Source organism: Pseudopipra pipra, chromosome 14, assembly GCF_036250125.1.
Source record: "Pseudopipra pipra isolate bDixPip1 chromosome 14, bDixPip1.hap1, whole genome shotgun sequence".
Taxonomy (NCBI): domain Eukaryota; kingdom Metazoa; phylum Chordata; class Aves; order Passeriformes; family Pipridae; genus Pseudopipra; species Pseudopipra pipra.
In genome coordinates, this window is record NC_087562.1 from 8267710 (window position 1) to 8282119 (window position 14410).

At 64.1% G+C, this 14410-nt stretch overlaps 3 protein-coding genes across 5 annotated transcripts in view; 1 reads left to right on the top strand and 2 right to left on the bottom strand.

The window, feature by feature from the left end:
• Positions 1-631: 631 nt before the first annotated feature.
• On the top strand, positions 632-6812 carry CDH15 (cadherin 15). Its single transcript, XM_064671069.1, has 14 exons — positions 632-925; positions 2629-2781; positions 2918-3073; positions 3154-3298; positions 3378-3538; positions 3719-3847; positions 3964-4149; positions 4218-4471; positions 4556-4698; positions 4768-5004; positions 5079-5318; positions 5809-5945; positions 6027-6182; positions 6262-6812. Exons 1-14 carry the CDS (start codon positions 875-877, stop codon positions 6457-6459), a joined length of 2346 nt encoding a protein of 781 aa, XP_064527139.1. The 5' UTR covers positions 632-874; the 3' UTR covers positions 6460-6812.
• SLC22A31 (solute carrier family 22 member 31) lies at positions 6799-10265 on the bottom strand. 2 transcript variants are annotated; one of them, XM_064671088.1, is made up of 9 exons: positions 9903-10265; positions 9255-9358; positions 9025-9179; positions 8616-8784; positions 8213-8334; positions 7992-8100; positions 7696-7910; positions 7470-7581; positions 6799-7383 (listed from the first exon to the last, which is right to left on the bottom strand). In XM_064671088.1, the coding sequence occupies exons 1-9, from the start codon at positions 10248-10250 to the stop codon at positions 7035-7037; spliced, it is 1683 nt and encodes a 560-aa protein (XP_064527158.1). In that variant the 5' UTR covers positions 10251-10265; the 3' UTR covers positions 6799-7034. The 2 variants fall into 2 exon arrangements, with proteins under 2 accessions (XP_064527158.1, XP_064527157.1); XM_064671087.1 differs by having other exon boundaries at positions 7992-8103.
• A 2538-nt stretch (positions 10266-12803) lies between these two features.
• The window catches only part of ANKRD11 (ankyrin repeat domain containing 11), a 137330-nt gene continuing 135723 nt past the window's right edge, over positions 12804-14410 (bottom strand). For both annotated transcript variants that reach the window (XM_064671060.1, XM_064671061.1), the window contains exon 13: positions 12804-14025. In XM_064671060.1, coding sequence (XP_064527130.1) covers positions 13840-14025 — 186 coding nt within the window. In that variant the 3' untranslated portion in view covers positions 12804-13839. The remainder of the gene's footprint in view (positions 14026-14410) is intronic.

Sequence of the window (14410 nt, forward strand, 5' to 3'; positions counted from 1 at the left end):
ACCGTGACCAACCTTGGGGGTCGAAGAAAGCACCAGGACTGGCCCCGATGGTCGCAGTCAGCGTCGGGACCGGGGGTCGGGGGACAGCTCTGGGACCGACAACGGGGGCCGAGAGTCTTGCCAGGACTCCCGGAGGAGCCCCCGACCTCTCCGCCTGGTGGGAATCGGTCGGGATCAGGAGACCGTGGGACGCTGCCGTCTCTCTCCCGACCCCGCACCAGGACCGGCCCCGACGCCAACGCAGACGGCACCGGCACCGTGAACGGCCGGGGAGAGGCGGGCGGGCTCCCCCTGACGGGGGGAGCGGCAGAGCGCGGCGGGAAGAATCGCTGCCGGTCACTGTTCGTGTCCGTGTCCCTCTTCTTGTTCCTGTCCAAGTTCCTGTCCCGTTACGGTTCCTGCCCCACTACCGGTGCCGGTCCCTATCCGTGTCCCTATCTCGGTGTCTGTCCCTGTCCCCCTGCCCGTGTCGATGCCGGTCCCTGTCCCGGCGCCGGAGCAGCCGGGGGGCAGCGGGCCCGGGTCTCCCCCTCCCGCCCTCCCCGTCGCGGCATCCCCGGAGCGCGCCCGGCGCCAGCTGCCGCGTTCCGCCCGCCCTCCCTGGGGCTGCGCACCCTCGGCCCCCCGACCCCCCGGGCCCCGCTCTCCAGGACCGGGCAGCGGGGACCCCCCCTCTCCCCTCCTCGCCCCTCGCATCCCCCCGGCGGGCCCCTCGGCGGGCCGGGCAGGGCAGGGGGTGCGGGCTACGGGCCGGGGGCGGCGGGGCCAGCTGCCCGCGGGGGGGTCCGGTGCCCGCAGCACATGTGCTGTCACTCAGCCAGTCCCGCCGCTATTTTAGCTCGGGGCCGGCGGCCGGGCTGTGCCCCGCTCCGCCATGGGCCCCCCGCTCCTCCTCGCTTGCCTGCTCGCCCCACTCTGCGCTCGGGTAAGGGTTGCGGGGAGACCGGGAGGGTGGGGATGGGGTGCGATGGGGTGGGATGGGGACCCCCACTCTGTACCCCGGGAGGGATGGCCGGGATGGGGAGCCTGGACACGGAGCTGGGGAGAAGCCAGACCCCAAACCCTGTGAAGTCACGTCCCTGAGGGCAGCGGAGATGGGGCTGGGGGTGATGGGGGCTCGGAGCCCCTCTTGAGGCATTTCCCACCCTACAGATGGCCGTGGCAGGGGGGGGCCTGCGGCTCCGGCACGCTGCCTGCGCCTGTGAGCCGGGATGGGCTGAGAGCAGATCTGGGGAAGGGTTAGGCACTCAGATACATCCTGCTCCCCCTTTTCCCACCCCAACTGAGGTCCCAGAGCCCCCTCACACCCCCTTGCCCATGCACATCCCCCCAGAGCCCCTCACCCCAGTCTCAGGCCTGAGCCACATGGGGCCGTTGAGGTTCTGGCCTGGCCCCTGCACTCGGTGCTCAGGGCAGGGGAAAGCAAGGGATCCTGCAGGGCAGCTCCCCACAGCAACAGAGCCCTCATCGCCCTCCCCACCTCCCAATCCGTCCCCAGCTCCAGCGGCCCCCCGGGGAAGGGGGGGGAGTCTCTCCTGGGAGGGGTGGACTCAGAGAAACAGCTGGAGACCACAGTGCAGTGCCCATCATAGCCTCGGAACGAGCCCGTTGTCCTGCCCATTCCATGGGGCTGACACGCGGCCGCCGGTCCCTCCAACCCCCATCCCCAGGGACCCCCAGCAGAGCCATTCCCACGGCCCCGCTCCCCCTCCTCCCCCTCAGGGTGCACACGAAGTCTCTGGGGCTCCTGGGACACCCCAGCAGCCAGCGGTGCAGGCACAGCTGGATGCAGATGTGCGTGCGAGGCTGGTGCTGCCCAGATGTGCTCCGTTCCCGGGGAGGGGACAGTGCATGTCCCGTGGGATCAGGACGAGGGTGGCACAGAACTGGAGGGGGTTGGCTGCGTGCACAGGTCGCTGACTCCCTTCCCATCCCTACCTCCCAGCCCTCACACCCCCACAGCTCCAGACGCCCATGCCACGCCCCCAATTCCCTGACCCCAGTCCTGCACAGCCTCTTAACTGATCAGCTCCCTGACCCTACTGCAGCACCCCCACAACTATCTCCATCCCTGTCTCCATCCCTAATCTCCCCCCTCACAGCACTCAGCTTCACCCCAGCCCCCCAACTCCTTGTGCCCCCCCAGCACCCCAGCTTTGTGCTCCAAGACCACCCCAGCAGCCTAAACTGATCCCTGACCTCTCTGCCCTCACTGCCACGTCCATGTGGTGACAGTGATATGGGGGGGCCACAGCAGGTGTTGCCAGCCTGGGGTACCCCCCTCACCCCCTCTGCAGGGGTCCCATGGGAATACAGCCCAACCAGGGTCATTTGTGGGGCAGCCCTTCCTGGTGATCCCTGCAGGATACCCATCACCATCACACCAGGATGTCAGGGGACCACCAACACAACGCTCCTGTGGGAGCTGGATGGTCCCTGTGCTCCCCCAGACCCAACCTCAACCCCATCAGGGGGGCTCAGCACCGTGTACCCCCACACCATGTACTCCATCACTGTGCACCCCAGCACCACACACTCAGCCCAAGTGCACCTCCCTGCCCACTGCCCCGGCATTCCACCCCACTCCAGAGGTTTTAGGGTCACCAGCAGCACCATGTCCCCCCCCAGGGTGCTGGCCCAGCCCAGCCAGATGCTGCAGCCCCGGGCACCCCCCAGGCCTGGCAGCAGCACGAGGGTCCACGGCGGGTGAAGAGGGCCTGGGTGATCCCCCCCATCAGCGTCTCAGAGAACCACAAGCGCATCCCCCACCTCCTGGTGCAGGTAGGTGAGAGCTCCCCACCCTCTCTTCCAGGTGTTGGGATGGGAGGCACCCTGGGCAGGGGGATTGCATGGGAGCAACCCCAGAGGGGAAAAGACCCCCAGCCTGGGACACCCAGCTATGATTTCCCTGGGGCAGATCAAGTCAGACAAGCAGCAGCCCGGGGGGGTGATCTACAGCATCAAGGGGCCAGGGGTGGACGAGGAGCCCCTGGGCATCTTCTCCATTGACAAGTTCAGCGGGAAGGTCTTCCTCAATGCCATGCTGGACCGGGAGGAGAACGACCGTTACCGGGTAAGGATGTTCCTGAGTGCCCATAGACCCTTCCCTGAGGTCCCCAGCTAGACCCCGACCACCCTGCTCTGTGCCCACAGCTGAGAGCCTTCGCACTGGACCTGGGTGGAGTGACACTGGAGGACCCCACTGACCTGGAGATCATCGTGGTGGACCAGAACGACAACCGGCCGCTCTTCCGGCAGGACGTGTTCACGGGGCACGTGGTGGAGGGGGCTGAGCCAGGTGGGTCCAGAGGGGGGGCTGGGGGGGGGCATGAGCCAGTCCCAAAACTGGCATCCACCAGGCACTCCTGCGGCTGCAGGGACCTGCGTGATGATGGTGGATGCCACCGATGCCGATGACCCCGACACGGACAATGCGGCACTGCGGTATTCCATCCTGGAGCAGGGCGCTGCTGGCATGTTCAGCATCAATGCCACCACCGGGGAGATCTGCACTGCACGGCCTGGCCTCGACCGTGAGGTAATGGGATGGGGAGCACCTGTGGGGGCACTGGGACTGGGGGCAACCAGGGCCCCCCAGCTGGTGAAACCATGAGCAGATCCAGGTGTGGGGATATGGTGGGTGGGCAGCAGCTGTGGGACCTCTGTGCTCCTTGGGGGGCTGGAGGGGCTCAGCACTGGCCCCCTTCATTCCCTACAGACCATGGGGGTGTACAACCTGACGGTGCAGGCAGCTGACATGTCCGGGGATGGGCTCACCACCACTGCCATGGCCGTCATCTACCTGGAGGACATCAATGACAACCCTCCTGAGTTCACCAAGGAGGAGGTAGTGGCCGGGTGGGATATGGGAATCTGCCAGGGTCAGCAGGGAGGGAGCCATTTCCTCAAGGGGCTGCAGCATCCCAAAGGGACAGACCCCAGCCCCACGCTGCTGTCTCCCAGTTCTCCATGGAGGTGGAGGAGCAGGCAGCCAGTGTGGACGTGGGGAAGGTGTTTGTGCACGACAAGGACCTGGCGGGCTCTCCCAGCTGGCTGGCCAAATACACCATCCTGGAGGGTGACCCCGAGGGCGCCTTCGCCATCCGCACCGACCCCCACACCAACGACGGCGTGCTCTCCGTGGTCAAGGTGGGCACAGGACAGCCGGGGGGCACTGGGGGTCTCATGGCTCGGCTGACCCGTAGCCCCTCTCACAGCCACTGGACCACGAGGTGCGGGACCGCTTTGAGCTGACGGTGTCGGTGCAGAATGAGCAGCCGCTGGAGCCCATGGCCCCCGCCAGCCCCCGGGCTCTGGCCACGGTGCGGGTGCGTGTGCGGGATGTCAATGAGGCGCCTGTCTTCCGTGAGAACCCACGGAGAATCAGCGTGTTGGAGGGGACCCCCCCGGGCACCCCCATCACCACCTACACTGCCAGCGACCCTGATACCCACCAGATCCAGACCCTCAGGTGAGTCCTGCTCCCGTCCCGTGGCCTCCCACACCCACCGTCGGTGTTTCAGGGAGTGATGTCACACCCCCCCTGCACCCACAGCTACGCGCTGCTCTACGACCCTGCGGACTGGCTGCAGCTGGATCCCCACACCGGCACTGTCCGCACCAAGCGGGAGCTGCTGCACCCCTCGGCCTTCCTGCAGGGCGGCTGGTACATCGCCCTGGTCCTGGCCCGAGATGACGGTGAGCAGCACCCCTGCCACATTCCCCTGCTCCCGTTGCCCTCCCTGACACCTCTGCTCTTTCCCCCAGCCGAGCCCCCGCTCTCGGCCACCGGCACCCTCTCCATCGAGATCCTGGAGGTGAACGACCACGCACCGCAGCTGCAGCCGCCAGCAGGGGTGCTCTGCGGGCAGCCGGGACGCGGGGGGACCCTACTCCTGGGGGCCACCGACGATGACCGGCCCCCCCATGGAGCCCCCTTCCACTTCCAGCTCAGCCCCCAGCAGCCCCAGCTCGCCCGCAACTGGAGCATCACCCGCTTCAATGGTGAGGGGCAGCTGGGTTGGGGGTTGCTGCATAGGGGGATCCTGCTCACCCTCTACTACCCACTCCCCACGCAGTGACTCACGCGGTGCTGGCCGTGCTGGCGGAGCTGCCCGAGGGGCCCTACTCGCTCCCGCTGCTGCTCCGGGACTCGGGAACTCCCCCGCAGGAGCAGCAGCAGCTGCTGAACATCTCGGTGTGTCACTGCGGCCGGGACGGCACCTGCCAGGACGGGGTCCTGGCTGCCGCCACCGCCGGGGCCGGCATCACCCTCGGGGCCCTCCTGATCATCCTCGGCAGCAGCATCCTCCTCCTTGGTGAGTGAGCCCTCACCCCTCCACCCTGCCCTCCCTGGCACCCTGGGCCAGAGCTGCCATGCAATCCTGGCCCTGGCCACCCACCCCGGACCCCACCAGCACATTCGGTCACCTCATCCCCCACCCATCACCTCATCCTGGTCCTGGCCACTCCATGCATATCCTGCCCATGTCCCCCATCACCCCATCCTGGTCCGAAACACCCCAAACTCTCCCTACCCACGTCCCCCATCACCCACCTTGGTCCTAATCACCCCATCCAGTCAGTACCCGTGACCCTCAACACCTCCCCCCAATTTTTGACCTTCACCAAACCCCCACTAAAATATTCTGCTCCTCCCCCATCCCACCTCATCACTGCCCCCAGGAATCCCTACCTGCATTCCCATCCCACCTCCCAGCCCCACCCAGCCAGCACCCCCACTGCCCCGTGCCCCTCCCTGTCCAGCCTGCCATGCCCACTCCCCGTGCCCACCCGCTGTGCCCGCAGTGCTGGCGGCTCTGGGGGCCGTGCGGGTGCGCGGGCGCCGCCGGGCCCTGCGCAAGGGGCTGCTGGAGCGCTCCCGGGATGACATGCGCGACAACATCCTCAACTACGACGAGCAGGGCGGGGGCGAGGAGGACCAGGTGAGCAGGACCCACGGCAGGGGAAGCCCCGGGGGGTCTCCATCCCAGCCCTGCCTCCCTGACCCCCTCCCGGCCCCGCAGGACGCCTATGACATCAACCAGCTCCGGCACCCCGAGCTCTTCTCAGCCCGGGCCAAGCCGCCAGTGCGCAGGGATGCCCCGCTCAGCTCTGGGACCCCCTTGGCCCCCCGCAAGCTGCCCAACAGCCCCTCTGACATTGAGGACTTCATCAATGAGGTGGGACGGGGCTCAGTGCTCCCCTTGCCCTCAGCCCCCCATCCCTGGCTGGGCTGACAATGTCCCCCTGTCCCCGCAGGGGCTGGAGGCGGCTGACAGTGACCCCAGCGTGCCCCCCTATGACACGGCCCTCATCTACGACTACGAGGGCTCGGGCTCTGTCGCCAGCCCCCTCAGCTCCATCGTCTCCAGCCTGACAGACGAGGACCAGGACTACGACTACCTGAGCGAGTGGGGGCCACGCTTTCGCCGCCTGGCCGACCTCTACGGGCACTAGCGGGGATGAGGGGCAGGAGGGGAGCACCCCTTGCCCACAGAGGGGCTGGGGCAGGGAAGAGACAGAGGAGGGCTCACATAGACAAGAGATGACCAGATGCAGCAGCTTTGTATACGGACACGCACAAGACACCCACCCGGAGGGGCTTTGCGAGAGGCCTCCGCGCAGGGGGGTCCACACCTGCACCCCCCCCAGACCCCAGCCCAGCAAACCCAGGCAGCCCTGGGAGGGGACACCCTGGGGCAGCCCCACAGAGCTGAGGAGGGGGGTGAGGAGTCATGCCATAATAAAGAGCAGGGACCAGTGGTGGTGGGGGGGTGTCCCCCCACCACACTGATGGCCCATAGACACAAGGCACTTTTATTGGGAGCCAGCAGCACCCATCAGGGGGGCATCACCTCCACCCCAGGGCTCCCAGCACCGGTCCTCCTGGGGCAGGGTCTGGCCCTGCTGCGGGAGGGTGTGTTGCTCTCCCAACCCACCCAGCGCACGTCCTGGGGCTCCCTGTCATCCCCGGGAGCATGCACGGATGGGCGTCCCAGCAGTGGGGAGACCCCCAGGGATCGGGGGCACAGCTACATCTCATGAGGAGTGTCCAGGGAGCCCAGCATCCTCTTGGTGGAGGCAGCGAGGCGGGAATAGTCGTGGGGGATGCCATGGGAGGCGAGCAGGGGCAGGTGGTCCTCGCAGGGGGGCCGGCGGAAGAGGGGGGGCCGGCGCTGGTTCTCACCATCCTGCAGGGACTGGGGCAGGTTGCGGCCCTGGCTCTCAGGCAGCAACATGATGCTGAGCACGGCCAGGATGGCGAAGGAGGCGAACACCACGTGGTGCAGGAAGAAGCCACGGCTGTTGGGGATGGCGGTGATGGGCGCTGCTGCCTTGCCCACGAAACTGGCCCCCACAACCAGGCCCAGCCCGGCGCCCCTGCGGGGGGAACACACTCAGAGGGGGCCCTGCCCCTGTGCCCCCCAACCCAGGGTAGCACAGGAGGGGGGCGGCTCCGCCCTTACCTGACCACGGTGGGGAGAACCTCACTGGCAAAGAAGATGCTGAGCATGGTGACAGCATGGGAGGCAGCCGTGCCCACCACAGAAAGGGTCAGGACAATGAGCTCCAGCAGGTCTGGGAGGGGGTGAAGCACCATCAGGGGTCAAATCCCACACCCACCCCTCTCAGACATGCAGTTCCCTCCCCAGTTGGGGGATGCATCCCTGGGGGTCCCCTGAGGGTCCTTACACTGGGTGAGGGCCAGCAGCAGGAGGGAGGAGATGCCCGTGAGGACGGTGCAGAGGAGGAGGATGGCGCGGCGTCCGAAGCGCTCGGCCGTCAGGCACACGAAGAGGCAGGCGGCCACCTCGGTGCCCACCAGCACCAAGTAGGAGGAGAAGAAGTGGGGCAGGTGGGGGGCCAGGTTGCGAGTGAAGCAGTGGCGGATGCCGGAGCCGATGAACCTGTGGGAGAGAGGCGTCAGGGGGCCACAAGTGAGACCCCCCACCCCAGCAGCACCCTCACAGTATCCCCCTCATGCTCACGCCGCGAAGCCAAGGATGACGCCGTTCTTCCAGATGACTCTGGTGCTGAAGATCTCACAGACAGCGTGGTACCGGGGCTGTGGGGCTCCCTCGGACAAGGCCTCCAGCTCTGCTGGGAGAAGGGATCCCAGGATAGAGTCGGCACTGCCCCACCACCCTCAGCACCATGGCTGTGGGGAGGGGTCCCAGTGTCCCATCACCCTTGGAGTTCCCCCACACACCCGTGAGAAGGCTGTCCTGGGGCCAGTTGTCCTCAGCCAGCGCCTGTAGGGTCTTCCTGGCCCTCTCCAGTTGCTGCGTGGCCAGCAGCCAGCGCGCTGACTCCAGCAGCAGTGCTGGGCACCTGGGGCATGAGTGTCAGGTCACAGAGCTCCCCAGGGGCCTGGCCCCTTCCAGCACTGACCCTCCCATCCGGCTTCAAAGCAACACTGCCCAGAAACCCTCAACTTCAAACCTGAGCAAACATTTACCCAGGGTGGAAGGGTTCCCACTCCCCTGGAGAGTCCCGGGCAGCCTTTGATCCCTGCTGTGGCCCTGGACAGGGTGTGCCTGGCTGGGAACAGCTTGGCAACAGCACCAGGCACAGCCCAGCCCCACACAACCCCCTGTCCAGGGGCTCCTTACCACCAGCAGGCAGCCAGCAGAGCCAGGATCATGGTGACGGCGCCCTGCAGCACCCGCCAATCCCGGCACAGCAGGGCCAGCCCTGGCAGCAGCAGCTCCCCAGCGATCCAGAAGAATCCGGCCACCATCGTCACCCCCAGTCGGTGGGGGGGCTCACACAGCTCCAGCCCTGGCAGGAGATGAGGAGTGCACTGTGGGTGCCATTGACACAGGACATCCTGCACCCTGGAGAATCATCCCAGAGCATCCTGCATCCCAGTGCATCCTACACCATGCAGCATCCTGCATCCTGGAGCATCCTATACCCTGGAGCATTTTGCACCCCAAAGCATCCTGTATCCCAGAGCATCCTGCACCTCAGAGCATCCTCAATCCCCACACCCCTGTGGACCCTCCCAATCACACTCACGGGCCACGTAGAGAGCGAGGAAGGCTCCTGCCAGTGCTGCCCCGAAGAGCAGCCGAGCCACCAGGACCATGAGAAAGTTCATGGCCAGTGCCACGGCGAGGCCCACGGGCACTGCCAGCGCCAGGGACAGCAGGAAGGTGGGACGGCGGCCAAACCTACCAGGGACAGGCTGTGAGTAGGGCTGGGCATGGCATCCCCTGCCCAGGGGGGTGCCCGGGCACCCCCATTACCTGTCACAGGCCAGGCCGGCGGTGACGCTGCCCAGTGTCCAGCCCAACAGGTGTGTGGTCTGCTCCAGGGGCACCTTCCAGCGTGAGGCACACACCAGGTCCCACTGTGGGGGGACACAATGGAGGGCTGTCAGTGTGGGGGGCTCAGCAGGCCCCCCTATTGCTGCTGACAGGGCTGGGAAAGATGGGGGGGGGTCTCCTGACCAACCCCCACCCAACAAGTAGAAATGTGGGGATGTGCCAGGATGGTGCTGAAGGTCCTTAGAGCCCTCTCCCCTGGACACCCTCCAACTCCTCAGCAACTTTCCTCCAGGGCTCCCCCATCTACCCCAAACCCCTTTCCATGGGGTCTCCCACTTTCTCCTCCCAGGACCCCTCTCTTTTCCCAGGATCCTTGCTTCCCCCTCCAAGCAAACTCCCTCTCCCCCACATCCCAGGACATCCCCGGTGTTCTCCCAGCATATCCAGGGCTTTCCCGTGGGATCCTTACGGGGGTTCCCAACTTGCTCCAGAGGTTGGGACCTCCAGCTTGTTCGCTCCAAACTCCCCCCATAGCCTCCCGCCCCACCCCACCCTCCTGTACCACGGGACCCCCCACCCCCGGGTCTCCTTGAACTCCCCTGAGACCCCCCCGCCCCTGTCCCCCACCTGTGTGACGAGGTTGGCGCGGAGGCCGGCGGCGGGCAGGGCGTAGTGCCATCCGCGGGTGCAGGGCCCGGTGCCATTGGGGCGGGGGGTGCCGGGGGTGCCGGGGGTGTAGCGGTACAGCTGGCAGGGGCTCCAGCCGCCGCGGAGGCGCGGGACGGCGGCGCGGAGCAGCGCGGGGCCCCCGAGCCGGCGGAGCGGCGGCGGCAGCAGCGCGGCGTCGGGGCGGCAGCGGTGCGGGGGCTCCGCGCCCAGCGCCCACCCCAGCGCCCACCCGAGCGCCAGCGCCGCGCACGGCGCCCACCCCCCCGCCGCCCGCCGGCCCCGCGGCCGCGACCCCCCGAGCGCCATCGCCGCGATCGCGCCCGCGCTCGGAGAGGGCAGGTGGGGGCGGCACCGGGCGGACCCGCCCCGCGGCACCGCCCCGACGGGCCCCCTCCGGCTCTGACACCCCCCCTTCCCCAGCACCGGTTCAGGCCCCCCCCAAACTCAGTTCAGCACCCCCAAAGCCCGGTTCGCGCCCCCCAACACAGGGATCAGACCTGGTTTGCACCCCCCGCCCAAGCCCGGTTTGTCTCCCCAGCCCCGTTCACACACCCCAGGCCCGGTTCAGCCGCTCCTCAAGCCAGTTCGCCCCCCTCAGTCCCAATTTGCCCCTCGCCAAGCCCAGTTCACACACCCCACTCCCGGTTCGTGCCCTGCAACACCGGGCTCAGCCCACCTAACTCCAGCTGTTTGCCACCCCAAACCCAGTTCATCCAGCCCGTTTGATCACCCCCTCAGCCTCTCTGTTCGCCCCCTCTCCAGCCCGTTTCAGTCCTCCCAGCCCAAGTTTCCTCCCCCCAACACCGGGTTCAATACCTCCAGCCCCGTTCACGCCCCAGCCCGGTTTGCCCCCCTCCCAAGACTGGAACCCATTTTGGCTCCCCAAGGCCCTTTCACCCTCAACCCCGGCTCGGTTCCCTCAACCCGATTCGCCCCCCCTGCCCCTTTTTGTCCCCCCCCTAAGCCCCAGTTCACTCCCCAGCCCCAGCTCAGCCCCCATTCCTCCACGGTGTTCCAAACTAAGGCACCCTCTCGCTACTGGGGGACCCCCAGACCAGCTGGTGTTGGGAGTGCTGAGGTGCAGCCGAGGGTGCCAGGACCCATCTGTGAACACCCACAAATGCACCGGGTCCCCCTAAACCTCAAAAGGGGCCAGTGGGATCTGTGACCCTCCCCCAGGAAGGGAACTGGTGGGCACCCAGTGCCACATTACCTTGTGGGTAGAGCCAATGGAGCAGCCGAGCTGCAAAACAGAGGGTTTTTTTCCCCTCTTCTTTTTAAAATTTACTCACAGACGTGATTTCTGGGGGCAGCAGCATCACTCGGGTGCTCAGCTCCGGACCTGCAGCGGTGAAAAAGATTCCATCCACAAAATTACATCAAAAGTCACATCGAAAATCACATTGAGAAATTGCACCTACAAAGTCACACTGAAAGAATCACATTAAAAAAAAAAAATCACATCTGCATTTCTTTGCCTCCCTCCACGGGATCTGCACCCATGGACCCGGCTGGAAGTAACAGTGCCGGGAGGAAAACTGACCCCGGAGACTCCCAAGGCCACCAGTACCTTGGTCAGATGAGCCCACGGGACTTTCCTGCTTTACACACTGATAAAAGGCCTCTCCATGCCTACAGAGATGAATTTAACAAAATAAAGAGCAGGGCTGGAAATTAATTAGTGTATTTGTGGCTGCTTTCTTGAAGCCCCTGACACAGAAGCAGCCCCCAGTCCCAGTGCACTGTCGCCCACCCTGACCCCACAGTCCAGGGCAAGGATGGGGGGAAAAACCCCTCTGGCTGTAGGTGGGACATGGCACTGCCCATCCTGCTGCAGCTGCAATGAGTGGTCCTGCTGTGGTGATCCCTGATCCTGGTGCCAGCAGTGCCAAGGCAGGAGCTGGGGGTTGGGGAGGGGAAGGAGGGACCCCCCTTGAGACGTGTTGGAGTGAAACCCTCAAGGTCCCCATGCTCAGACCACGGAAAATTCCACAACTGGCTGCAAAGCCGGTGGGAGTGCAAGTAGGGAACCGGGTTGGGGGCTGAATCCAGAGCCCCCCCCTACTCCCCTCAGCATGGCCTCACCAGCAGAGGAAGAGGAGCCAAATGGCATTTGGAATATCTTTGTTTCCCAAAGTGGCAGCTGAGACACTGAACCAGCACAAGCACCCAGGAAAATCCAACAGAAGAAGCTGGAGAACTCAGAGCTGGCATCAGGGGGTCCACAGAGGCCACCCCTCATCCCAGCACACCAGCCTGGGGACAGCAGTTGTGGGCAGCTGCCCATTGGGAAAGGCTGGGCAGCAGGTGGAAGGAAAGCACAGAAGTCTTGGATAGTCATTGACCTGCCTCCAGCTGCATCCCTGAGCTGACAGTCAACTTTGTCCCCTGGATTAAGCCCAGGCCCACCCTGGGCCTTCTCCAGACTCTGCAGCCCCAAAGAGCAGCTCCTTGGCTCACAGTCACTACAGGGGCTGTAAATTCACCAGTTTGAGCCCAAACATTCTTCATGTCACACTGTGACCCCCCCATCTGGCACATGGCACGGGGCGGGCTCCCCTCTCCCCATGGTCCTCCCCATCACAACCAGCTGAAGGGTTTCTAATCCCACTGGACACAAAGGGGCAGGGAAAGGGGAGAAAAACAATATTCAAAATCACAGAACCATGGTTTGGGTTGGAAGGGACCTCAAAACTCATCTTGTTCCAACTCCTGCCATGGGCACGGATACCTTCCACTAGACGAGGTTGCTCCAACCTGGCCTTGAACACTTCCAGGAATGGGGCAGCCACAGCTTCTCTGGGCAACCCTTTCCTTGACAGGGAAAGTGCTGCCCAGGCTGAACTATAAATACAAAGATAATTTTAATTAATTTATTTATTTCTTTACACATAACTGAAAGTGATGTTACAGTACATAAGTTATTTACAACTGTGCAGTAATGTGTTGCAAAATAAATTATCTAGAAGGCAGCAAAAGTACATTGTTAATGTATATAAAAACTGTACAGCATTTATGGGATACAATTTTTCTTTATATGAGTATTGGCTCTGTAGTGTTTTCAAGTTATGTTCTCAGAAAGAGAAACGAAATGCCCAAGATTAAAGGAAAAAATATATAAACCACGTGGATTTTACTCCATTAAAAACACAGTTGGCAAAGTCCTTTCTCTGCGTCGCCGTCTCCCCGGCCGTGCCGCCCCGGCGGCTCCTCTGCTCGTCCCCGACGGTGGCAGCGGCTGCTGTGGGCACATCCCGGAGCCGTCCCCGCTCCGAGTCGCCGCTGCCCAACTTGGACACTGTCTTTTTGTTGCTAATTGGGGATTTTTTGTGACTTTTTTTTGTTGGTTTTTTTTTTTTTTTTTTTTGTAGACATACCCATGATGGAACGAGAAACTCAAACACCCCCCCCTCCCCCCACGGTTTCCTACTGCAGCTTCTCCGAGAGGAGATCCGCGCCCGGTGGAAAACAGAGAGCTGGAAATCACGGTGTTCACAAGTACATGGTTCACGTGGTTGCTGGCCCCGCTCAGCAGCTTCTGCAACACACACACGGTGTCCTTGGCCTCCTCCCTCCGCGCCCTGGCCAGTCTCGGGGCCGCCGAGTGCCCGCCGCCGGCACTGCCCGCTGCCTCCCTGCCGCAGCCGCCGGTGGGAAGGAGCTGTGCCCGGCCCGCTGCCCCGCGGAGCTGCCGTCAGTCCGGAAGCGAGGGACATGTTGTGAAGAAAGTGCAATTATTTTTTCTTATTGTTTTGTTTTCTGCCGATAGCTGCTTCCTCCTCCTCTGACCAGGGATTCATCAGCAAGCGGTAAAGGTGAATGTGAGCTCGACCGCCCGACCTCAGAGCGCTCCCGTCCTTGCCAGTGTTCAGTGATGTCTCCTGGGGTGGAACTGTCATGCCGGCAAGAGCACGAAGTCATCGTTCACGTCGACCATTGGCACATAGAATGAGGGCACCTCGTTCACGCAGAGGGATTTGTGCCCTGCGGGGTCCAGCTCCTGCACCTTCAGCTGCCACTCCATTCTCTGCACCGCGTTCAAGGCAGCTGCTTCATGTTGCTGTCGCATGAGCAGGCATGTCTGGATTGGGAAAAACCAATGGGAGGTGAAGGCGGAGTGGGAGAGGGCAGGAGAGGGTCCTGCTGCCTGTCCCACCCAGCAAATCCAGGGGATGTGCAGCCACTGAGGTGGGCACAGCACTAAATGCAGTAAGGGATGCCACACACAGGACAGCTGGATTTGGGATGTCTGCTGAGCCCAGTTCCAGCAGGAGCTGGGGCAAACCCAGAAGCTTTGGGTTTGAAAGGCTTGGAGTACCCCAGAGCACGGACCCCACCAATGACCACTTTGGCACAGTCCCCATTGGCCCCCACAGTGACCTTCTCCCTTTGTGGGACCTGCCAATCCCTTCCGTGTCACCAGCTGCAGCACAACTGTCCCTGCTCCTTCCCATGCTAGAGTGTGG